The 26,860-nt window shown below is 32.3% G+C and overlaps 1 protein-coding gene across 1 annotated transcript in view; it reads left to right on the top strand.

The window, feature by feature from the left end:
* Positions 1-26,359, top strand: part of RunxB (RUNX family transcription factor Runt related B) — a gene marked incomplete at its 5' end in the record, with an annotated part of 52,851 nt that extends 26,492 nt beyond the window's left edge. The window contains 3 exons of the mRNA XM_088235304.1: positions 25,069-25,221; positions 25,309-25,539; positions 25,666-26,359. Of these exons, the coding sequence (XP_088091430.1) occupies positions 25,069-25,221; positions 25,309-25,539; positions 25,666-26,150 (869 nt within the window). The remainder of the gene's footprint in view (positions 1-25,068; positions 25,222-25,308; positions 25,540-25,665) is intronic.
* Between the last annotated feature and the right edge of the window lie 501 nt (positions 26,360-26,860).

The raw sequence follows: 26,860 nt of genomic DNA on the forward strand, positions 1-26,860 counted from the left end.
GGTAGAACAAGGGTTGACACTTCCATTTGCTATGTCCCGCATAGGTGTCACGTGACTCTGACATCCTTTCATATCCCGTTAACATTAAGAATAAATTCTTGGCCGAATCGTTTTGTGCGCTGGTATTTGCGGTTGAATCCCCAACATGTATAAGTAGATGAATTTCAAACATTACCCTAAAATTTAGTATGATTAATTCAAACAAAAATATTAAGCCCTAATAACGATGGACGAGAGACGGAAGCATAAAGGGGACCAGGACTAAAGAAACCCTGTTTTTTTTAAATTTACAGCAAGCTCTATCTTTCCTCAATTTTCATTACTCTTTTTCCCATTAAAGGCCAAGCTACTATTTTTTTTAATAACTAGCTTTACCTGCGGCTTCGCTTGCGTTCTTTGCGGGAGAAATTAGTTAATAACTTTGTTTTGTTCTTTGACAATAAGAATTCCCCTGATAGATTAAAATGTTTTTTCGGGATAAAAAGCAGCCTGTACCAATTTCCGGCTTTTTAACTATCGATATCCAAAAATAAGACACTCCGTTAGTCTTTGGCTACGCGGCGAAACATCATAATTCTGTTTATGTAAAAATCTTTTATCCACTAAGAATTTTTCGGAGGGAGTGAGATTTTTTTCCGAAATCAAAAACTTATCAGATATCCAGATATAGATCAGATATCAGAGATATATAAACTATGTACAATTGGAGAACAAAATTAACGATGGAAATCAAAAATAAAGACAAGGTGCTAAATACAGTTTTAAATTAAAAGAAAATTAATATAATTAACGTAAATTTAAAGCAAAAAGTGAGGTTCTAGACATTTTTTGATTTGTGAATCACTCGTGATAAAAATATCAAAAACATTCCCAAATTTATTAGAAATAATCACCAACCTATTTATTAATATACACGACACGCAGTGCCTTTTACTTTAAAAAGATACACATTAAAAATAATATTAACACTTTGATATAATGTGAAAAACTTCAAAATTAAATTGAGAAGTACTATGTTACATTAGTGCTATATATAACACAGCAGTATTGTTATTAATAACGTAATTGTAACTGACGTTGGTTCGGCAGTTTTCTTTCAGAAATAACATTATTTGTTGTCTTGTACGTCTTTGTGATGCCTTAAACCTTATTAATTGTACAATTTCTGGGCAATCAAATAGAGAGTTGATTATTTTATACACTAACATTAAACTAAACATTTGTCTTCTGTCATACAATGAAGGTAGTTTTAGTATAACAAATGATTGCTGATACTCTGCAATTAGTGTTTTATAAGACAATGCATTATACAACATCAAGTGCTGAAGAAACGATAATAACATCTTGGAGTATTTTTATTTAAGAGTATTGGAAAAGCGTTTACAGAGAGTCTAAGGGCCAGTTGAAAAGTTAAGTTAACGAAGTTAAATAATCGAAGAAAACGAAATTATTACTATTTAACTTTGATCTTTTTTTGGTGCAACTTAGCCTAAAACGAATCCAAAAGTAAGCGTTGTCACGTGACTCAAACGTTTTGTTTTCCCACCAATCAATATATTCAGCAAACAACTCCAGAATCCTGTTAAAACATCTCCGGATCAATCACTCAGGGTGACGTTAACAGGAGATGGTTGTAAACCACACAGGTAACTAACGAACAAGTGCCTACCTCCTCCCTACCTTCCTGTTCTCCGGGTAGCTGGAGGAACCCACCGACACTACTAGGGATGTGCATAATCTACTAAAACATCGATGTCACGTAGTCGATAGTTGTGAGAAGATCCACGGAAACAAGTAGGAAGGATAAATTCAACAAATAACATTTTTACTACCGATACAGCTCTACTGACTATAACGGCAGGTCATAAGCCCTATAATTGCCTATATTTATATATTACCTTCATAAAAAAGAACTTTCATAAAAAAAGTCGAAATTATATAGCTTATATCCACTTTTTATAAACCAGAATTAGGTACAGTCAATTTTAATGCAATGGAATCACACATTATATAAACACTTAAAACAATTAAATAACTTTTATGAAAATGCCTGTATTGTGGTTCCGTGGCCAGTGTTGCAGACTCACGGATCAGAGATCAGAGGTTCGATCCTCACCCTGCCCCAATATAATTTCCATTTTTTAATATCGATTTATTTACTGCTCGTTGAAAATGGCCCAAAAATTGATGTATTTGGGTAAATCATAAAAAACACATTTATTTAAAAATTATTTTTAATTGTGTTCAGAAGCCTTTGTCCTGAATGCAGTTGATATTTTAAAAAATAAATAAGTTGATAAAAGTAAAAAAAATATCTTTTTAAATAATATAAATATTACACATTTAATTTTAGCGGTGTATCGCCTACATCCCCATCTAGTAAGACTGGCATTACAAAGAGCAAACACTGATTTTCCTAACGCGGATTTATTAGAGAACTTGGCTTCTAGTTGCTTCTCGCTGAAGCACATAACTTTACGTATAAATAATTTAATCGAGTGTCTTACTTACTACTCGTGAACAAACTTTTGTAAGCATAATGAATAGGGAAAACCTACTTACGCCTCCTTACATAATATTATATTCGAAAATAAAATAAAAGTTATTCCTGTTAATTTTTTTTTATTATGTTAAATTGTTCTTTGAAAATACTCGTAGGTCCGGTTGTTTAATAATAAAGTTAATATTTTTTGCGGCAAAGGGAAAACGTTTTCAAATATTTTAATCGATTATGTTCTCTCTTGTTAAACAAATAATGACAGCATTTTAAACATTATTTTTGCACTGTAGACTGGCTTTCAAATAATAATGTGGTCTTTTAAAGGAAAACCATGATGTAAAAATATTTTTCATGCTACTTTACTTTGGTTTAAACTATAATTTGCTCACACCAGGACCATTGAGCGACAAAAATACAGTAAAAATTGATTTGGAATTTAAAAAAAATATTTTGGGTCAGATATTAGAAATATCAGTCAAAATACACAAAAAAAACATATCCCATATTCCATTCAACTTAAGTCCCGGAACTTAATTTGTAGTAAGTATATTTGAAGCATGGTTGATATGAAATATTTATTTAAGGGATGTTTTATGCATAATTCCCTGGACTGGTGCCTGAAGCGTAAAACTGATCGTCTTACCTACACGGAACAAAAAAAATTATCAATACACGCTTCGATTGGTATACCGATGCAGTGCTCTATGCACCATTAGGTGCGGAATGGAAATGATGATGATGAAATTTGAAGCTGCGTTTAAAAGCGCAACATACAGATTTGAATGAATAAAAATAGGTAGTTGAATTTAAAGTATAGACGGGTAGTCTTTTTTACTCTACTACGCGTTTTGCACGGAAATGTTGACGCGACAACGATCGTTTTTCAGAACATAATTTCAAACTATTGTTTCTATGAAAAATTATCTCGATTTATGTATTTATTTATTTAAAACTTCAAAAACAATGAATAAGTACTTTAGCGGACTTATTGCTAAACGCAATATCTTTCAGGCAACCAAAAAACAGACTGGTCAAAAGAAGAGTTGGTTAAAATTTAGTACTAAAAAAACATATATATATATTTTAAAAGATACATACATAAAATAAAAATAACATAATTAATCCAAACTAACAGCTTTTTTTAATTTGGAGATAAGGCTTGCACATATCTTATTTTTTAAAAAGTAGATAATGAGTTTCGAAAGAGAGAGAAAGATAAATTTAATTATACATCAGTGATAAAAAAACGAATTCATTTTTATGGAGACAGGTGAATCCCGCGTTTAGAAATATTCCCAAAGTTTGATTGAATGAGAGTTATAATTGAGATATTTTGTTGTTGTTTAAATGCATTTAGAGTATTTAAAAACTTATTTTAAATTGGATTAAGGAAAAGTTTTTTTGATAAAATGTCTCTAACAGGTACACGGAGCATGGCAAGAAAGGCGTTTTCGAAAGTATTTCTGTATGTTTTTGCATTTGTATCTCATGTTTCTGCATTGTATCTCATTAAATAAAAAATAAAAAATTTCAATCAGTTTTTACTATTTACTAACTAGCCGTATATAATTTACCGTTCAGAAAAATTGCTTCTTTTAAAATCAAGCGAAGTGGTGTTTCTAAAATGTAACCCTCAATAATTAATAAGTAAACCTTATGTAGTTTAAAATGCATTTGCACTTTTCTGCTTATTTTTATTTATTTTATTTTTTTTTTATTTTTGCACCACAACAGGCCAGGAGGCCCAATTACAGTGGTGAATTACATCACAGAACACCCAGGCTTGAGAGAAATCACATTTAATTTTTGTGTTCTCACCGGGAATCGAACCCGGAACCTTCCGTCTGTGAGTCAAGCGTCTTGACCACTACACCACGGAGGCCGCTTATAAAAGAATCTCAGAAAAACTCATTTATTACATCAAAACAACCGCGAAATTTAGAATATTAAATAACATAACCCGAAAATCACCTTCAAAATCGCCTGAAACATTACTTTATATCCTCGGATTACGAATTCCCTGTATTTTACTGGTTTTTTAAAAATATATTTTTTTAATCCTTTTCTTTCCTTGGTTCCTCTTTCTGTCTCCTTCCAAACTCATTATCTGATTCCACATTCCTCATCCTTTAACATGGGTAACATAATGTACCCTTTAAGTTAATATGTGCAAGCCTTAACTCCCTATTAAAAAACGACTGTTATTTTTAATTAATTAGGTTTTTTTTATGTACATATTTTCATCTTTTGAAACAAATTTTTACCATATCTTCTTTTGACCAGTCTGGTTTTTGGTTGGCTGGAAGATATAACCTTTCGTAATACGTCCACCAAAATATATTTAATTTTAATTATTAGTGAGGTGTCTAAAATAGAATATCACGAGAATAAATTTCGTATTTATTTATTAATATATAGTAAAAAGGTATATAATGTTACGCGTTTCTTCTTCCTCGGTATTTTTAAACTCTTGTTAGAAAATGAGTTTAGTGTAAAAAAGTAACTGACTGCTAATTTTGTTAAAGATGTTTCTTTCATACACATAAAAAATATTTTTCTTTTAGTCCTTACAGATGAATAAGATGGAATATTTCTTGTTTCATATCTCCGTTTATCAAAATCGTGCGCAACCGTAATTTTACGACTTATATCAAAACATCCCTCGATATTCGGGATAATTCTGTTAGGCTCAGGGTGCTGTGATGGAAGGGGTAGCGGATCCTTTGTCACCCCCTAAACGTATCAACACGCCGATACAGCCTCCCTTAAGTTAGGAACTTTAGTCCCAAGTTAACCCACCTTTCCTATGTACCCTTGTACTGTACACCCTCCCATTGCAACTCTAGAGCTGCCGACTTAACTATGTTCTAATATTATTTTCGAGTCAAGTCACTTTCAATGAGTGAGGAGGTATGTAGCAGGTGTCAAATTGCGCGAAATTTTTAAATCTGTCATAACCAAATGTATTATTTATTAAATAAAGATTTACAAAGAAATACATCATTGTCAAAAATGGTACCCTTTAATTTGATTGGAATCGCTACTCTCGGGTAAAAATTCCTGAAAAAGGATATCAAGTAGTTATAAATCTGTCTTGTGGTGTAGTGATTGGCGTTTGCACTTACCATGCTTAAGGGCCTTTAATTTTTTTTTTATTTAGTATATATTCTTTAAGTCCTACACTTCAACATTTCATTATTTTTGGACTGGCATCTGAAATATCACCTAACCTTCCATGTAACAAAAATTATAAAGATTCACTACAATATGAGTACAAATGCAGTGTCCCATACACCACTGGGTGCGGATAGAGAAAAAGTGATGATGATAATGATGAATTTATTGATGAAACATTCATGTAATCATGAAATGATGATCACAAAATAATGTACCTATCTCTCTTTTAATATGTTGATATAATTTCATTTATTCATTAATTTATTCATTCAAACTTACGCTCGTTTACAGATTCACAAATTTGGCTCTAGGCTCTAGGCTGTGCCCGTATCAAGGCCATAATAATTGACAAGAATAAAAAATACATAGAAAAATAAATGAAATTCGAATAAAATGTGATGCAATAGAATAACAAACCAGAAAAATAAAGTACAAATAATAAAAAATAAAACAATAAAATAGAATAATTAAAATATAATCACATTGAAATGTTAAAATATATTTAAATTTGTAGCAACAGAGAGGGGAAACATTTTTGAGAAGGGAATATGGGAATCTACGCATTTACAGGGCTTATGACCCCTAGGGAGAAAATCTATCCAGTCTGCAAGCATTTAGACATACTCAAAACATTGTAAAATTAATTACCTGGTAAAAGAAGAAGTATACAAAATTGTAAAATTGTTTTCAGATGTTGCCTTGTAGGTGAATTGGTTCAGCCGGATGAATCTCATCCACATGATGAAGGTTTCAGCTCTTTTACTTCACAAAAGTCAATAGATGGAAGAGTTCAGGAAATGTTTTCCCTCTCTGCAACAAATTTAAATATGAGAAAATTCAACCAGTCTGCAAGCATTTGGGTATACTCAAAATATTGTTGTTAAACTATAAATCATTCAAATTTAGTTATATACATAATTAAGTATACAAAATAATAGAATCATTGAAATAAAGAGAAAATATTACAAAAACATAATTGAGAAATAAAGTAATAAATAATAATAAAATAATTAAGTTTATGAATTAAGAAAATATTTGCATTAGCTGCATTTATAATATTATAGACTGGCACCGTGACGCAGTGGGTTAGACGGCTAACTTTGAAACTGGCGTAGCGGGTTCGACGGTAGTTGCAAGAAAAAAACCAAGAAAGATTTTTTTCTCAATTGCTCTGGGTGTTGCGGTGTATTTTCACTACCCCCTTCAAAATACCCTCTATCTTACCTGCTGACAAGCCTCAAAATAGAGCCTTAGCAAGTTATTAAATATTTTATAAGTGAAATTGTATTAAATAAAAATGTGCATAACTGTAGAACAAGAAATAGGAATAGGATAATAAAAATCAAAATTACAAAATAGCTTAATGTAGAAAGGGTTAAAATAATTGTATGATGAGATTCGAAAAAGTATGAATCATGGAAGAAAACTAATTAATTTAAAAAAAAGAGGTTATAATCATGGTAAAAATGTATATAGATCTGTTGATCATTATTAATAAAATATTTTTTTATATAGATATTGCATTCTCATGAAGTAGGTACTAAAATATTTCAACTTTTAGTGCCAAAAAAAGGCATAAGAAAGCATATAATATTGTTTGTCTTGATAACCATACGATGTTTAAAAAATGAACCTGTTCAACAAATTCTATTATTTTTGAATATTTAGTTATTTTAAATCAACGTTCCCTTAAATATAATTTATTGATGGCACGTTATTTATAGACAAAACCTTGGTTGAAAAATTCCATAAAGACTGTGAATTTGGTTACAGATATTATAAAAAATGCACTCACCTAGAGTTCATCACGACGTTTAGTGCTATCGGAAATGGGATATAATAAATGTTTTCTTACGCGCGGTAAAAACGAGAAAATTTAATAGTACGGCGAAGTTTCTCGAAAATGTATGAAAAATTTATAAAAATGAACTACTTGGCAACGTCACAGGTTCATGTGACCACGTGTTTTGAGGTAGTCATGTTTTTCAACGTTAATCATGTTTTGACGTTTAGTGCGTACCAATATTTTTTTTTTACAGCGTTTAACTTGTCAGAAGCACTCACTGAATTTCCTCATCAATTCGTTTCGACGATTTTTAAGGTAGACTGAAAATATTCAAACACTTTTTTTGCGTTTGGTAACCAGTAAACATAGGTATATGCCTCGTGTGTGAAATTTCAGAAGGTTACTGACTAAAAGGGGCGCAAAGGTCCTTAACTCAATTATGGTTCCTATATCTCGACGTTGCGTTGGTAGCTTCGCGAGGGTCTTTTTCAGATTAAGAAATACTTACTAGGGTCAAAAAACACTGAAGTAAATATAACATACAAAACTACACCCAGAAACATTCATTATCACGATCTTTCCATGTCTGTCGGTGTGGAAAAGAAAACGATCTCTCTTGCGTTCTTCATTACCAATGTTTTTGACAGCGCCACTGTTGTTAGTCTTGCGTATTGTGCGATGTTCAGGTATGGCACACCTCTCCTTCGCATGCCAGCTCGTGGGCGCCCTACCAAGTAAGATTAGAATACTGTTGTTCCGATACAAACAGCTGACGAATAGTCAGAAGTAGACCTCGAGAGCCTCGATTACAAAGGGAAGTTAACATTTATCTTCAATTTTATCTACAGAGTAAGATTAAGTTTTTTTGTATGAAAAGCAGAATACGCATACATTTTTTTCTTTTAAACATGTTCAATTATAGGTTGCCGATGAATATACTTTAAATGCATGTACAGAAAATTTCTTCATGGAGTTGATTATTTGGAATAGTTGCTGAAAGTACATCTTGAGTGGTTTGTGCTATGTATATTTTCCGCATGTAATGTATATGTTTGTGTATGTTTTATATGTGCATTCATGTGTGTGTGTGCGTGAATGGCTCGGGGTATGCATTCGATATTTTTATTTATTACCAATGATAACTTCCATGGAAAATGCAACTGTTAACAATTATTATTTTCTCACTTAAATTTCTTATTTATTTTTTTTTTTTGTCACATTTAGTGTTTAAATCTTTTGCATAATTTATGAAAACTTAATTGGTCTTTTTATGTTGGAAAATCGTTTTTTTGAATACTTTTTGTGCATGACTATGTTTTCTGAATAAAATGAAATAAAATAAAATAAAAAAAATGTCATGCAAATATACTCATTTACGTACACTGTTATATAATTCTGTTAACTTCCCATTGTAATCGGGGCCCAGAACGTCGAGAACCTAATTTATTGTAAAGTAGTAAGCGTAGTTTAGATGTTTAGGGGGCATCTGCAGTAAATGGCCCTATTGATCGTAACGTTTCCGCTAGATGATAGTTAGCACCGGAAATTGCTGTGTACGTTCTTTCATATCCTTATTCCTTACAAGTTGAACTACCGCACACCAAAAATTCTAAGCATTCTAAAATTGTTGCCTGCTTGTCATAATAATAAGTAAACACCCATTATTTTTATGATACTCGGAGTTCTTAGAGCGATCAGATTTCCTGACTAATGCTTAAAACTTCTTTAGCCCAGAGACATTACTCCTACGTTAGATAAAAACTATATAATGCGATGGAAATTCGTAAGAGTCACGAGCTAAACAAGTTACTAACTGCTTTCCTTAGTGAAGTTGTGAAGTGAAGAGTTTGAGAAGTTGCAAAAATGGTCAAGCACGTCATGTTCTCGTTTGAATTTGTATTTTTTTTATTAATTGAATTTCGCAGATCTTTATTATTTTTACTTTTTTAATTATCTTTTTCTAAAAAAAATATTTTCAATTTTGTTTTTCTTTGTTTGTTTAGATACTGTTTTTATATTTTTAATGTCTTAGAACGGGGTCATCAATAACTTAAATTAATGTATAGTTTTATTTCTACGATATGATAAATAAACTGTAATTGAAATTAAATTAATTTTGCTTAATTCTCCTGTACGCGTCACGTTTGCTTTCCGGCCAATTAAACACTAACGCAATCAAATAAGATTGACTATTGCCATCTTCAGTTCCGATTTAATCAGGATGGAATCATAAAATGTTACTTAAAACTAATGATGTTTTAATCTCGCCGTGTGGCAGTTAGATGGAACTGGGTTATCTCGTGGAATGATCAAATTAATGGGGCATCAAATTTAACAACTCTTAAGAACACGTATGATAGAGATTCTGTCCACGTTTATTACACTTATACAACTACCCTATGTTAAGGGTTGGTGGAGCAGTTGTGGTACAGGAGATTTGAAAATCATGAAGCACCATTTTTACCTCGATGGCGCAAAATAGGTAAATAAGGTACTGTAGGCGTAACAACGGGCATGTAGTGCAGTATTAAAATATTTTTAAAATATGTCCGCTTAAGAAAAAAGTAAAGTTTACTATAAACAAATTAATATTTAAATGTAACACGTAAACACAGATCAAACCTCGAAATCGCAAAAAAATGCTTTAGCTGTAGGCACACAAAGTTTTACAAACATGTTTACTTCGAAATATGTCCTAAATACTATAAAGTAAATGTATTGTTTTATTTGGATTTGTTTTGTAATTTCCTTAAACGATCTTAATTTTCATCGATTTTTCCATACGGGATTTTTGGATTTGGAGTGAACCGTGTGCACAATTATTTACCGTTGAACGCAAACACAGCATTTTAAATTTAGTCTAAGATATACGTCGGAGCTGAACGGACGACACTTTTTATGAATCGTGTAAAATATCTTACTCACGCTTGCTCGCTAGCCTACTGCCTCTCCTCAATTCTACATAAGGCACTTAATTGATACCCCGAATCAAATTGTAATTCCTTAATAGTGTCGCGGACTCATGGATCAGCATTTCACGGTTCGAATCCAGTCACATCACAACTTGACTCCCATTCCCATGTTAAGACTGGTCGTGAACCAGTCAGCCATTTAATACACAAATAAATACGTCTCTTATATACGTATGCAGAGACTAAACTTAAGGTAAGGAAAGTACATTCTAATTTCAAATGCAGAGAATAACCCGAAGGTGAAGACAATAGAATGTACTTTCCTCACCTTAAGGTTTGTCTCTGCATACGTCTCTTATATCCGTATGCAGAGACAAAACTTAAGGTAAGGAAAGTACATTCTAATTTCAAATGCAGAGAATAATCCGAAGGTGAAGACAATAGAATGTACTTTCCTCACCTTAAGGTTTGTCTCTGCATACGAGTATTAGTCCTTTAATATATGAAATGCGAAATAAAAAATATTTGTGTTTTCCTGAAACGGTTTTAAAATAAGTACAATGTGAAAATAAACGCAAAATGATGGGAAAACGGATCAAAGCGTTAAGACGCTATTCTCATAACCCGCTTGTACGCACACTTTGTGGAACAAAGAACCTCTTTCCCTATAGGATTAGTTAACCCTTTCACGGCCCGAAACTTTCGACATGACAAAGTGAAACTGTTAAATGCCAAAGCCTTCTTATTAAGCCTATGATATATCTTAAAGCGTTTGTCTTTTACGTTCCGAGCAGCAAATTTACTTTGTGCCCGACTCCAGGGAAGAAAATAGGGTAACCGACTTTTTCAGATAGGTTGGAATTGGCCAAAAATTGAAGTCGCTCAACCCAGTTGAATATCAATGCGTTAAAGAATTTACGGAATCGCACCAACGTGCGCCATTGATCAATTTTCACATATTATACGAGTATAGTACCTACCATATTTCCAATATAAACTGATTTTAAGACTTTAAAACTTAAAAATAACTATTATAAGAGGCAAATAATAATAAATAATATCCATCATATTCATGGATATTTTTTAACAGACTTAGAAATTTATTTGACCAGAACATTTTAAAGAGTGAGCATTTACAGAGCTTATGACATGCCGTTTATCGGTTTTAATGTTAAGGCATAGAAGAAACATTCACATTCTATCACTTCTTCACAATATTTTTAATAATCCACTTCGCTTGTTTATCTGAGAGAGCTCAACCAACCTCTTTCACAACACGGACTATCTCTTCGTTCTAGTAACGAAAGAACCCTTTCAATACCCTGTCATCGCTCTAATTTTCTTGCTTCCTCTTTCACAGTAGTGGCCGCTCGATTGTGGAATAATCTACCCACTAATGTTAGAGACGTCCCCTTCTTTATTAACATTTGAGTCAATATTGAAATGTCACTATCTAAATATTTAAATTGTTCCTTTATCTTTCTTCTTTCTCTCCCATCCCCTCTCCTTTCTTCGTAGTAAAGTGTTATTTTTTTTAATATATTTTTATTTTTTTAATCTTTGTTTTTAATTTTTTTTGTATAAATTGTTAGATTCAATATGTCCATGTATTTATAATTTTCTCAAACTGAACGGTTTGGGTAGGTAGGAAGAAATTGCTTTAAGGCAATATGCCCGTCCTAAAATGTATATATATATTGTATATGTATATAAAGTGTCAAATAAATAAATTTTTTATCGGTTTAAATGAATTGTGTAAAATGTACCAGTCTATTGTTTTGTATAACGCAAGACTTTTATATTTCTTTCTCAACGATTTTTTAATCTACAGCGATTATAACTATTATTCTCGATAAAAAATTGAATTCAGCATTTGTCCATAAACATTAAGACAAACTTAAAATGTTTTAAATGGGTTATGCTATGTAGAAAAAGTTTTAAAAAGAAACCTTTTCTAGGAGGATTTATGAGGGTGTTTTTTTTGTTGATTTTACCTGGCAGTTTATTACAGAGACACGGAAATATTTTTTCTGACATTATGGTTGTTTGTATTGGTTCATATATTATTATGTCCAAGAAAGTATTAAAATGTCAATTTTCAAAAGCACCAAATCTCCTCATGAAGGAACGTAAATGATTTTTTGGGCCACGTGTCCCGGAGTTTTCGTCGAAATAGTTGGCAACCCTATATTTGTGAGTAGAATCAGGAAAATGGAAAGTAGACACTTTCTTGTGAACATTTCATGTGATGGCTCGTAACATAACTAAAAACTCCTAATTAACCACATTAATATTTCTCAAATATTAACACTTATTTAAATACGTGCAGGTTGAAGTGTTAAGATTTCAGTCAAAACACTAGTAAATTCAATTTCCATGTGAATGCTTTGATTTTGAAAAAATCGGCAATAAACGCAGATAAATTAAAAGTTGACTAATTAAATGAACTAGTGTAGACATGATTTTATTATTGAAAAAAAAAGTCAAAGCTATTTTGTCAACATATATGGGTAAATAATCTAGGTGGGAGTGATTGAAACATTGCGAAAGATGTTCTGTAATTTAACAGATACTTTGAAAACCGGCGGCTGATAACCCTTTATTAATTACAGTCCTTCCTAGAACACGGTCGAAATTGAATCGATCGTTTGAGAAACCCCATGCGTCATGTTTTTGGCGGGTGTGATTATGTCAGCAAACACCGTATAAAAATAAATCGATAAAATAAGACGATACACTCAGGATTTAAATATTTTTTTGTTGATAACTGCAGTACTGCCGCACTCTGCATTTAAATTATTTCAACGTTCCAAGAGCATTTATTGATTTCCCCTAAAAGTCTGGTTTGAAATCATTTTCGTGTTCCGGTTATAATATTCAGGTTCTCGAAACTCCTTTAATACTTGATTCCTTGGAATCTACTGACGCACCTGGGCTGGTATTCCAAACGAAATTATAGCGCGGTATAGCGCGTTTTTACGTACTAAATACGGATTATAGCGCGCTGTAAACGCGTTCGGAATACCAGCCCTGGATTGAAATTATTCCAATGTTCCGACTGCATTTATTAATTTCCTCTATAATCGCGCGAATAAAAAACGCTCACAATTACTCTCCCTTAGTTAAACACTGTATCTTGTTACTATTCAACATGCCATGGTACCTTTTGCTGACAATAACAAAGAATAATTCATTAAGAACCAATGTCTAACATATGTTTTATTGCGCTCACATTTATTTCCCAAAAACTTTGGTAGATCTAGTCGAAGATTGAATAGTTTATTTGAAATCTATTATTGTAAATCCAGGCTCTGGCAAAGACACTCATTTTTAATAGCTGCAAAACTGTTCAATGCATTGTTTCATAAGGACTATAATATGATACGGATTAATTATTTAAATTTGGATCGATTAAAATTTTTCTTGAAACTATAAATAAAAAGTAGATTTTAATAGCTTCTTTTTTTAATGAATAGCATTTACCTAGTTAAACTATATTTTTTTCCTTTTTATTGACAAAAAAAAATGTGTTCATTAGAACACATTTTAAAATACTTGGGACTAATATATGGGACTTGTATTTTTTTGCAACAAACTAAAAGGCTCGATTACCCAAGCTAAAAAAAATCCAATTTAATTTCTGCGGTCTCACCGAGACTCTAATCTGGACCGCCCGATGCGCGAGGCAAGCGTATTAGCCATTACACCATAGGGCCGCAGATAAACTAATTACTTTTCTAAAACAAAATGTTGGTTTTTAAGTAAGAACCGTTGTATTTCACTTTCAACAAGGGCCAGTTGATGATCACTATTTATTACCAGAAATCACTAGTTATTTAGTAATGAAATTTATTGCAACAGAGAGATAAAACGTTTTTGAGAAGGTAATATGGAAGTAGACATTTAGAAGATGATCAAGTTTTTGTTAAATATTTGAAGTTATATTCTCATAAGAAAGAAAAAAAAAATGTTTCTAAAATATGTAAGTGAATATTTGTATTTTATTTATTTATTTAACTTTTTGTACATAATGTTATTTGTACATTGGCGGATGGCCATATTCGCCAAATGGTAATTTCTTCCAACCAACCAATAAAATAAAAGTTGTATTTTTATAATTCAAGTTACAGAACATATTCAATAGAAGAAAAAAAATAAAAAGCAAAGATATATAAAAATAGGAATAAACGTATTTGTTTATAAATTACCTTAAGTCAAAACTATTACTCAATGGGAAAAAGGAAAAAAGAGGAAAAAAGAAAGGAGGAAAGATTAAGGAAGAGAAAGGAGATATTTCTTCAGACGTGATTTAAACAGAGATAATGTAGTAACATCTTTGATGGTGGATGGGAGATGATTCCACAGTCGAGCCGCATGGACACTATATGAGTTAGAGAAGAAAGAGGAATTGTGGATGGGTATTAAGATAGTACCTTGAGAATTAGAACGAAGAGATAAACCATGAACTGATAAGGGTGAGAATTTTTCACGCAGGTATATAGGAGCGTTAGGACTATGAAGTACATTGAACAGAAGTGAGAGGGAGTGATATTCTCTCCGCTGTCTAATTTTGAGCCATTTCAGTTGCCTACGATACTCAGAAATGTGGTCATATTTCCTAAGACCAAAAATGTACCTTATGTATGTATTCTGAAGTCGTTCAAGTTTATCGAGTTGCTCACAGCTTAAATCAGTAATGGAAACATCAGCGTAATCTAGAATGGGTAGTAGTAATGCTTGTACAAGGGTGCATTTAGTATTAATGGGTAAGAATTTTTGCAACCTTCTAAGTGAGTGTAGACTGAAAAATATTTTGCGGCTTAATTCATTTGTATGAGCTCGCCAGCAGAGATGTTCATCCATTTGTACTCCTAGATTTTTTACGGATTTTCTGTGTTGAATATTGGTACCATTGACAATAAAATGATTAAGTGAAGGTACGTCTAGCTTACTAAGCAATCTTTGATTACCCGCAAACATAATTTCTGTTTTAGATGGGTTTATTATTTTACCGACTTTTGTACGTCTACCGGTTTCGAAATGTACCAGTCTCTTCATCAGGACATTAATTAAACTAATATGTAAATCCCACTATACACCTTCACTAAAAGAATCGCATGACAATAAATAAAATAAAATAAAACCAACGTGCTGATAGAATATATGCTATTAGAAGCAGACACCAGCGTACTCTGATTATAATTAAACAAATGTTTAATCTTGTGGGGTATTTGAAAAAAGTGGACGGGAGGATTGAAGGAGTATAAATTTACTAGGTTCCCTATAGGGAATCATTACAATGGAACATTTTATAATGTGTATTAAAACTGGTAGTCAGAAAAGTCGGTTAGCGGTTGACTGCAAATATTAACTAGCATTTTTTTATCAATTAAAAAAACATGATTTAGAATTGAGTAATACGTATTTAAAAACTGAGATAAGTCACACTTCTTAAAATAGTAAAAGTAGTTCGTTCTTCAGCGAGGAGAAGCCACCCCCCGTGTGTGAGGGTGTGTGTACAGCAGAGTTAGCGCCGCGCGTGTGTGGGTTCGAGGTCGCCCCTATTCCTTACTGAGATACCTCCGGCCTTTGGAGCGTAACAATTTGTAGCAGGAAAGGTGTCATTAGTTAGGTGTCTTTCACACTGGTGGCGCCGTCGGTCGTCAAGGGAAAGTGGGTTGGGAATAAGGGGGAGGGGAGTGTTGATGGGGAAACATCGTACTCTGGAGGGGGTGGTGTATCGTCTTGTGATGTTTATGGGTCAGAAGACCCAGCATTGTATTTTCGCCCACCTTTACTAAAAAACGTAACCTTGTGAAAATAATCACCCCTTTTCTAAGATATTTTGGTATCTCAAGAGATACGAAGTGTTGGTTGATTGATTTAGAAATTTATATTTGGCAATATGCCCGCTGTTGTACAAATACCTAAACACTATGTTCAAAGCACTATGTAAGAAGTAAAATAAAAGATATTTAAGAAAACGAGTAAAACTTTTTTTTATTTTTGTGTTTATAAATCATAAGGAGAGGTCTCAGCAAAATGTCCGTACTAGGTTTTCCCAGAGCATGAATTATATTATACCCAAAACACGTACGATTTTTGCTCAGAGACATCTCTCATGTATCGCACCGAGAGTGTTCAATATTTTGGAAGAACGTATTAAAATCTCAAGGGCAAAAATTATTTTCAAGAAAGAAGTTAAGTACTGCGTTTCCTTAGTAATAATTTTCCGAATGTTTGAGTTTCCTGTTTACCATATTGATGTGCCATATGTATGTTTTTTTAAAAATTCTTATTATTTTTTATTTTTTTAATTTTTTATTTAGGAAATCAACAGTTCTACATGTATATTTATAGTAAACAAACATATATAGTGTATAAACTCAGAACTAATAACAATTTTCTACAAAGTATACAAAGTTAGTAAAGAAAATATATTACATATTAAATAAATACATAAAAATTGCACATATAAAAATGTAATTTTCATGTACTCGTAAATACTCGTATATTTCAATAATCAAAGAATTTTTTAATATTTTTTAAGAACAGTAAGTTATTGTAAATTGGGCGGGATTAGGACAAAAATGCTTGAAGAGAGGATAAGGAGGGGAAGAGAGATTTACATATTTATTATTATAACGTCTACTAATTTATGTTTCTAATCCTTTATTTGTGGTGATATACTCATATGTCTGTGTCATATGATTGCTCGTCCCATCTCAACACAGGACTTTTAGTCCCATGGAGTTGGGACTTATTGTCTTAAATAATGTACAATAAACTTATGTATGTAAATAAATAAATAAATATAATACGTAACGATTACATTTTCAGGAGTAACTACAGCTTGATTCAGGAATTAAATTATTTATTTATTTTAAAAAGCACATATTGAGAACATCAAAGAAACAAAACAAGTTTTTACCTTTTTAACTAAATATCTCACAACAATATGTAAGCCAAAAAACATTTCTTACTCAAACAAAATAAGTAAAAAATAAAAACGTTTGCAAGAACGTAGGAACTGGTAAATCTAGAACTAAAGGTGACGATGCAACCGTAGTCGAATTGGCAATTCGCAATTCACATTGACAAAAGCATAAAATTGAATGAAGTATAAAACCATTTCACAAAAAATACCGAATTATAAGCATTCATAGAAGTTATAACCTGTGATTGGTTGGTATGGGCGCGTTTAAAAAAAACAGTGAATACTATTTCCCTTCATATAATCTAACGAAATATTTTAAACATTGGGCCATATAATTAGGCCAATTGGAAGTGAAGTGAATTAGGTAAGTGATATTGTAAGGTAAAGGAATCTCGTTGCTTTTATCAGTAATCAGTACAATTCAAAAAGCCTTTTTATCTTATTCATAAAATATTGAGTTTTTTTAATGACATTTCATGGTGGAACTGCATTTTAATTATAATAATAAAAATACGCATTCCAGCCTGACAATTTTGGTCACAATGAAATTCGGTCACTGGTAAAAATTTATTAATAAAAGTGGAATAAAACTTCTTCTTTATTTTATTTTATTTTATTTTATTGAAATAAACGGCACTTAGTGCCTTTTATATATTAGTTACAAATACAATTAAATATACATACATGTAAGCATAATTATAAGTAATACAGAGCATTATTTTTTTTTTATTAATTAACAAATTGAGAAAGTCTAAAAAAGATAAACCATATAAAATAATAAAATATTACCAGTTATAGAATTATCGATAAAAAAAGATAATTTGGTATTAGAAATACTTTGAACCAGTTTAAAAAAAACTAAGAAAACATTTTTGAACAACATTAAAAAAATAATAAAAAATGTATGTATTAATATTTAAAACTAATACTTATGTAAATAGTATATATTTATATATAAAAAATATAATGATGTAAAAATAATGATGAAGAGAAATATTTTGTACTTATAAATTACTAATAAATTAATTAATTAATCAAGAAAAGAAATGAAAAAAAAAAGAAAAAAAATCACTAAGAAAGAAGTTTAAAACAATTCTTAACAATAGTAACAAATAGTTACCTAGAACTATTACCAATAAAATAAAGAAGAAGAGCCGTTCTTTATGTACTTAATTTCATGTGTATATAATGCTCGAAACAGTCACGTAAAAAAAATGGAAAAAAGCTCACAGAGTTAAAACTTTTAAAACAAAAGTTTGACTATTTTGTCAGTTGGTTCATTTCACCTGTCATAGGCTCAATTTTCTACGATGGACAATGGGAATCGAATTTCCGGTTCGAACCTCGGACCTCTAATCCGTGAGTTTGTGCCTCTACCACGGAACCACAATCTAGTTCCAAGGCTACCTTACACACTGTAACATCTATCTACCCGCAGAATATATTGAAATCTAGATTCTACATTTTTGGTCATAAAAAAGTTAATGGGAGAGTATTTCTAAACGTCTTTGTGCTATGCAGCTGCAAGACGTGTTGAGATATTTATTAAACAGAGCCTTTGAGGTGATTATGATAAAAATAGTGTTAAAAAGTAATCCAGAATAATAAAAGCGAGTGATAACTTTCAATACATAAAGTTGAGTAAAAACTACATTGAAGTTATGAAATGAAGAAAGAAATTAAACTTTTTTTTAGTAGTATGCAAGAAACATTTATTCATACACATATGTATAGAAAATGTTTAGCCTTAAAATAAAAAAATAAAATAATAATTTGATTGGCTTCAATTAAAAAAAGATTATACCCCTTTAATTAATATCCTTGTCGATCCTGTAATCTCTTCGCTGTTTTCACTCAATTGATTTCCCCGAAAACATTTTCGTTCAAGTTGCCTTTAAAATCCTTACATTTTTTTCCGAAAGGATTATCACGAAACTTAACGGAGATTCGAAGACAATCTCTTAGAGCGCATTACGATGTTTCTTTAACCCTCAGATTTTTTAAGTCACCCCTTCCGCTATTAAAAAAGAAGATAGCAGACGTTCGCGTACGCGGGAAAGAGGCTTGGAAAATTACCAATCCTTCTGTCGGAGACAAAGCCCACTAAGGCGAGCGACTTAATCCCCGTCTGTTATTTTTTTAACGGAATCTTCGTTCAAATATCTGGCGTAACTCGGAGGAAATCCGTCGCAATCCGCATGACTTGACACTTGGGACGGAAATTCCCGCCGGATAAAAAATCCCTCTTTTTCTTGGCGGGAAATGGGACGCGCTCAAAATCTGGGCATTTAAAAATAGTGCCCGCCTGTCGCAGGGCGGGGAGGAAATCACCAAAGGGTAGCGGAAGTGGGGGCGGCTGCCAACATCATCTATTTAGATACACCTTTACTGATCTTCTAGTACCTACTTTCCTATCAAATCAAACAGTTCCCTCTTAAGATTTTTGTTAAGATATATTTTGAATGTATCAAAATTTTTGCATACAGCTCTGTGCTACTAATATACGGGTGTTTTTAAAATAAATGAAAAAATGTATTAGAAAAATGATAAATCAGAATTACTTAGAAAAATTTAGACTACCTTTTATTATATTAAATTGATTGACATTTGCGAATCCTTATATTATGGAACTCTGTCCAATTGTTAAATTAAGACCTGAATATTTTGGTACACAAGAAAAAGGCACTTTCATTACACCAGGAATAAAAAGAAATTAAAAATTCCACTTGCGAAACAATCAATTATACAAAGAGTGCCCATATGCATGACAGTAAAAATTTATACTACACTTCCCAATCAAATTAAGGAAATAAATGCTATTACAAAATTTTCAAAAGTATTAAAAGGGTTTCTAATAAATAAATATTTCAATAGAATATTTGGATGATGCGATTGAATAAATAGAAACATAAATAATCTAAGCAATCTACACCATAACTAATATAATATGTTTACTGTTAAGGTTTTCTTAAGTATTTATGTATTTTTATTGTTAATAGAATTTAGTTTCTATTATCATTGTTTTTTATTTGTTTTTGGTCAGGCTGTACGAAATCGTAAGTAGTAATAAGTCCCCTACTTAGCCGTGTATACCATTGTTTTTGTTTTGTTGTATTTATAGCAATGTTTATATTTTGATTAATAAAGATTTATTATTATTGTGTACTGGCAGTTTAGTTTATAAGACATTACACCTATAAAAATAAAACATACGGTTTTAAATATTGGAATGGGCAGTTACCATGGATTTTTTTTATTTTCTTAAAATAATATGCATAGAAAACTCTCCTTATATTTCTATCTGTGCCTTGTGGCATTACCAAAATTAAAACGAATGCATTGCTCGTGAACTTTTATGACAAAATTTATTACCAACTTACGAAACGATTGTTTTCGAACGGTCTTATTTTCGAAACGAAAATAATGAATGAAAATATTCTTTATAAGAGTTTATATAAACACTAGGAGAATCTTTAAAAAATCTTTTTTTAGTAGAGTAGGTTAAATACGATATTCCTCCCGAATAATAATACCCTATTATAAGCCGTACTAACGCCTAGATTTTTATAAACAATTCCCTTTTCAAAAAATCACAGTTTGAAATCATTGAAAAAACTCGTACTTTATTTAAGCTTTTACAGCAAAAAACGTAGGTAGTTGTAGTTTGGTTTCTTAAAATATTTATTACATTTTGCTGGATGAAACATTAACTGCGTTTTTAATCCTAGTTTCCGAACTTGTATATAAAAGATGAAATAATATTATACGTGTAACGTTTTTTTAATACCCCCAATGAAGGAATGTTACTCCAAATAGACTAATACCCGTATGCAGAGACAAACCTTAAGGTGAGAAAAGTACATTCTATTGTCTTCACCTTCGGGTTTATTCTCTGCATTTGAAATTAGAATTTACTTTCCTCACCTTACGTTTTGTCTCTGCATACGGGCATAAGAAACGTATTAAAAAAAATATATTATACATATTTGCGTTTTTATGATTTACTCAAATATTTTCATCTTTCTAATAGTGAGTTGTAAATAATAGAAAAAAACAGAAGTCTGTTGACTTTCATACGTTTTAAGTACTAATTTTATACAATATTCCCAGATTTACACGTGTTTGATAACGTTTATGATGTGCCACGATTTCTGACATCGGCCGAAAATGAAACTTGTAATTAATTTAGTCAAAATTTTTGTTACTTTGGCGACAAATGATCATTTCTTCCGACCGAGTCGACGCGCGGCGCGGGGAACATAAGCGGGCATAAGCCCGGGGGCTGTAGGTTAAAAGGGTTATTCGGGGTAAAGTTTCGAGGGAGTTGCCTCCCATCGCCCATCGCCCATCTCCCGCCCACCCCGGGGATCTTGCTTAATTCTAGTTGTTAAAAGGGTGAGAGGTGATTATGCTCAGTCTTAAAGCAGACTATGATTAATGCCGCGGGCGCGGGCACTGAAATAATTTCTAGGATTAAGTTAACCAGGGGTTAACTAGGCCTTCCACTACGTTCCTTCTGCTTCTCCTTCTCCATACGCAAGCTCCTCTCGTGGCTTTATTTGTACAAATAAATCTTACGCTTAATATCGCCGTTAAATTAATGGCTCGGTGCGCCAATAATAGTTACTCATGGAAAACTTCAAATTAGTATTAACCAGCAACACGCAGGTAACTAATTGGCTGCGTACATCATTCCTATTGTATTGTATAAACATAACCGGGTACTCGAATAAAAACAACAACATATAAGTATTTTTCATGGCGAAATGACTTAATTTCAAAATCGAAAGATTGATATTAAAACATGGTGAATGTGATGAGGAACTTCAGCCCTACGGGAAATTGGATACAAAACTTGTTTTCTTACGCGCAGTAAAGAGCATTAAATTTTTGCTTGCAAACGTCGAAAAAACTGTTTTAATAAAAACTAACTACTTTGAACGATGACACTAGTTCATATGAATCAATCAAGGATAATGCGTCCGCAGTATCCAGAATCGATTTATGTAATGGTATCTACGCAGGTCTGACAATCAACAAAATGATTCGCCTACAGTCTGTATTGAATGCCGCAGCGACAATTATTTTTGAAATCTCTAAGTTCTGTCATATCACTCCACTACTTCGGGAATTACACTGGCTACGTTTTCCACATAGGGTGGAATACAAACTCTGTTGGCTTATGTATAAGTCACAGCACAACTCTGCTCCAGAATATATAAGGGAACTCTGCATTCCAGATGAACTATCTGACAGACGTCTTACGCTTAGATCAGTTACATCTACGTCGAAAGGAAAAGGTATTTTGCCTCTACGCAGACAGCGCACTAAATTTTGCGAACGCGCATTTGTGGTCGCAGGCCCTACGGCATGGAATGCTCTCCCAGCAGAGGTCTAAAACTGTGTGAGTGAAGTGATGTTTCGGAAAAAACTTAAAAACCAATTGTTCTCTAAATCATTTAGATAAATCCTTAGCATGTGGTGACAAAGTACATTGTTTTTCTTAAATTAAAAAAGTAAAAATTAAATGTATATCTTTATATAATCACTTTGTAAAGCGCCCTTGAGGTATTATATTACAAAAATGGCGCTATATAAGTTATCCATAATAATAATAATAATGATATCAGAGTTGTGGAAAATTTCAGTTTACTTACCGTTGGCGGACCAATCGGCAAAAGAGAACTTAAAACATCACACACAGATTAACTTCAGAAATACAAAACTTGAAAAATCATAGCGATGATAACACGATGCATAAAATATAAAAAAAACAGTTTTCGACCTAGTTTAATAGTATTTTAACAAAGAAAAAAAGCACTGAATTTACTCATTGAGTTGGAGAGGGGATATGTAAGGCTTGTGTACTGTTTGGTTTAATTTATCGCTCTGTGTGCTATGTACTTACATTCACCATTGCTTTTATGTTCGATCATCCACTTCCACCTGTTGATTTATTCTTTCAAAATTATTTTTCTTCGATGTTTTGGACGTATTTATATTAAAAAACTCGTTGATTTTAAAATTCTGTGTCGTATTTACATAGTGTGCTATATTATTATTATGTTGCAATATTCGCTTTAAAACGGATTTTAAATAATTATCATTGGTAATATTTGTATGCATTGTGTTTTCCTAGGAATTATTTAAATAATTTAACGTAGGTTTAACAAATAAAAAATAAATCCAAAATCTTTTTTAAATAGGAAATTACCATGGTGGTACGACCAGCTAGAAAATTAGTATTTCTCCACGAGAAAATAATTAATCATCAAATCATCGATTGTCAGTGGTTCCTATGATAAATTAGAATTTATGTTTAAATTTTCCACAGACTAGCGTGTTTTAAATAAAAAAAATTTTCATCAAATTTAATATGTATCCTGAAGTAAACGAACAATTTTAACCCAAGTCTAACACCACATGTCATCCTCGTGTTTAGGTCAAAGGCATTTGACCACAATTTTGGAAAAAAAGCTTTCTCATTATTTAAAATGTATTTGAACCAATTATGAAGGTCTTGTACAAATTTAAGAGATATGATTTGAAATGCAAATGTCTATTGATTAAAATAGATTTACCACAATATGTATGAGACTTACGCAATTGGTTTAAAACACATTTAAAACCGCTTTTTTCAGAATGGTGGTTTTGACCTTTGACCTGAACCCGGTTCATATTATTATGTTCTCGATTTAATTAATTGCACACCTATTTATATTTCTTACCATCGTCCTAATTTGCTAAAAATTGTTTTGGTTACTTTTAAAAAACCCAAAGAATTAGGTTTTTTAGAAAAAAACAACGTATTTATATTTAAATACTTACCTTGGTAAGTACATAAATATTGTTCTGCTTTTGCTCAGAACTTTGTTTCTACAGATTTTACGTTTAATCGTCAAATTTAACGTCAAATCAAAACCTCTGAATCCTATTTCAAGTATTTCGTTCAAAAGGACAAAATAATGTCAAAACGAAAAGTTTGAAGCGTATTTAGGAAAGAAACAAAGCGACGAATTCACGGAATTATTAAGGGGGTTGGTAATGTATTTCATTATTTGAGATTTTGTCGATTGTTACCAGGGACCCTTAAAGAATGGTAAGTGTTGGGGGCACTAAAACTGGTAAAAGGGTAAGAACGGCTTCCTGCCCGTTATCAGCTACTAACGGGGGTGGCGGTGGGGGAGTAATAGATTAAGAGAGAAGGGTTGATAAAAGGCTTAATGATACATAAAAGGTGGTACAATATGCTTCATTAAGGAAATGAGCATTATTTTGATGAAGAAATCTATCAATTGCGTTCGGCAAATTTTTATTTAATTACTTGAAAAAATTAAACACATCGATGTTAAGTTTTTCAATTGATTTCAACATTGTTGTAAGCGGAAATTTATACTTTTTTTACAATATAGTAATATATCCTTTTATTGTAATTAATAAAATAAGTGTTTTGAAATAAATTCAAAATTGGATAAATAATCTGTGTATATAAATAAACTGCGAATTATAATTTCGTGTATTATATTTATTATAATATGTAGGGACTTCAAAAGAGTTATTTTTCCCCGTTGTTTTACTATTCCCCGCTAGATGGTAATGCATGCCATGCTTGTATTTTATGGCAATCGCGTGATGTAGGTGGTTGATCATGGACGCAAACCATTTTATCTGAAAGTTCAGCGCTATTCCTGAAAACAGATCGTTACTGGATAAATGAATATTACCGTGTTTTAATATAATATTTGTTTGATTTTAGGTATAGCGCAGCAATTAGCTGGAATTCCTGTCGGTGACTGGGGGTCCCTACCGCGCCCTGCGGGTCCATTCTTGCCACCTCCTCCTCACTTCAGCCCTTACGTGTTCGCTGCCTTGGAGCCGGGAGTTCCAAGATCTGGCCAGCACCACAGTGGTAAATTTTCATTGCTTGAACTTAATTAGTTTACAGGAATAAAAACTTTTCGATAACCTTGTTCTTATGAATATCTTTTTGTCATAGATATCAACCATCCGGAGAGTTTAAGTTCTGTAGGTTTGACGTGCAACCCTCACAGTACCACCAGTCCCCGAGCTTCTCCGCAGTTAGACCTTCTCAACTCCTCATCGCATCTCTCATCACCTCAGGACGACGAGATATCGGTAACCGCCTCATCAAAAGGGTCTCCGCCACCGGATGACAGACCCGGAGCGTTCACTACCGTCCTTTCTAAATCTAAAAGCGACGACTTGAGTTTATTCCTCAATAAAAAACACGACTTCATGCAGAAAAATCATGAGTTGTCGAGTTTCTTTCACAACAAAGGTGACATTAATAACTTCTTTCATAATTCGGGGCAACATGCTGGACACGCGCAAGGAAATCTTTTCAACAACGCTCTCGCTGCTCAGCTGTTTCTCAATACTCCTCTGCTTCAACCTCCGAATCAATGGCTATATTCCCAGCTTTACCAAGGAGGTTACGATTGGCCGTGGCTACAGATGAGACATCCTTCTTTAATGCCGTCTAATACGAGAATCAGCACGGCGTCACCGGACACTATACGAGTGGAAGATTCCAGCCAGGAGAGTACAAAGAGGGAAGAGACTCCTAAGGCGTTACTAGACGCGGCTAACGCTACCAAGTCGAGCGGCAGTCGCAGTGAGGCTCCACTATCTCACAAGGGACTAGCCAACGGGATCAACCTCAGCAAAAAGAAGACTTCTGATAAGAAAGAATCCGAAATGTCAGGTGTCAGTTCGAGTAAACGGTCATCCAGTCCTCTGACGGCCAGCGGACGAACGAAAGCGGGGAGCGATAGAAATACGACAACACGGCATTCGGATGTCTGGAGACCGTACTGAAATATTTCAAAGCGGTACATAACACGATGAATAAAAACTATGTTGGTATTAATTCAAAGATGTCTTAAGGCATTATTGTGTTTCAGTGGATGTTCGAGTTGAAAACGTAAAATCCAAGTGATAATGGACCCTTAATGAATCGTTATGTAGTAGACGTAAAATATTTTTAAAAGTAAATACTTTATCGAATATTACTTTATGTTAGCGAAAATACAAATAATAAACACAAAAAAAAAACATATGTTGACCTTTGTCTTCTTCTAAATGGAAGTATGTATGTATGTACACTAATGTATTATTTCATAATTATTATGTATTTTTAAGAAAAAAACGTATATTGCACTTACTTAAAGTAAAGTGTTTGTACAATTTTAATATTAGAATATGATATTCATGAAATATTTTATATTTTGTTTTTATAAATACTTTGAGAAATCTGTTTCATTTAAAGATCAAAAAGGTAATTATGTAAAATTGACCACGCCCACTCCAAAAATGGATCATCGCTAAAATACCAATGACATAATTGTCATGCATTTTTGTACCTTATCTAAGTACTATGTGACACATTGCACAAGAGAGTAATGTAATTGCAGGGCTGATTTTTAATACTATACAATTATAATTGCACAATTGTAAATTTGTTTGAATAATTAGACGTATCAACATTGAAATAATCATAAAGCACTGCCATCCAAAGTAATAGTAAC

The sequence above is a fragment of the Micrasema longulum genome, unplaced genomic scaffold (assembly GCF_059751315.1).
Source record: "Micrasema longulum isolate JH-2025_06_02 unplaced genomic scaffold, ASM5975131v1 h1tg001356l, whole genome shotgun sequence".
Classification (NCBI taxonomy): Eukaryota; Metazoa; Arthropoda; class Insecta; order Trichoptera; family Brachycentridae; genus Micrasema; species Micrasema longulum.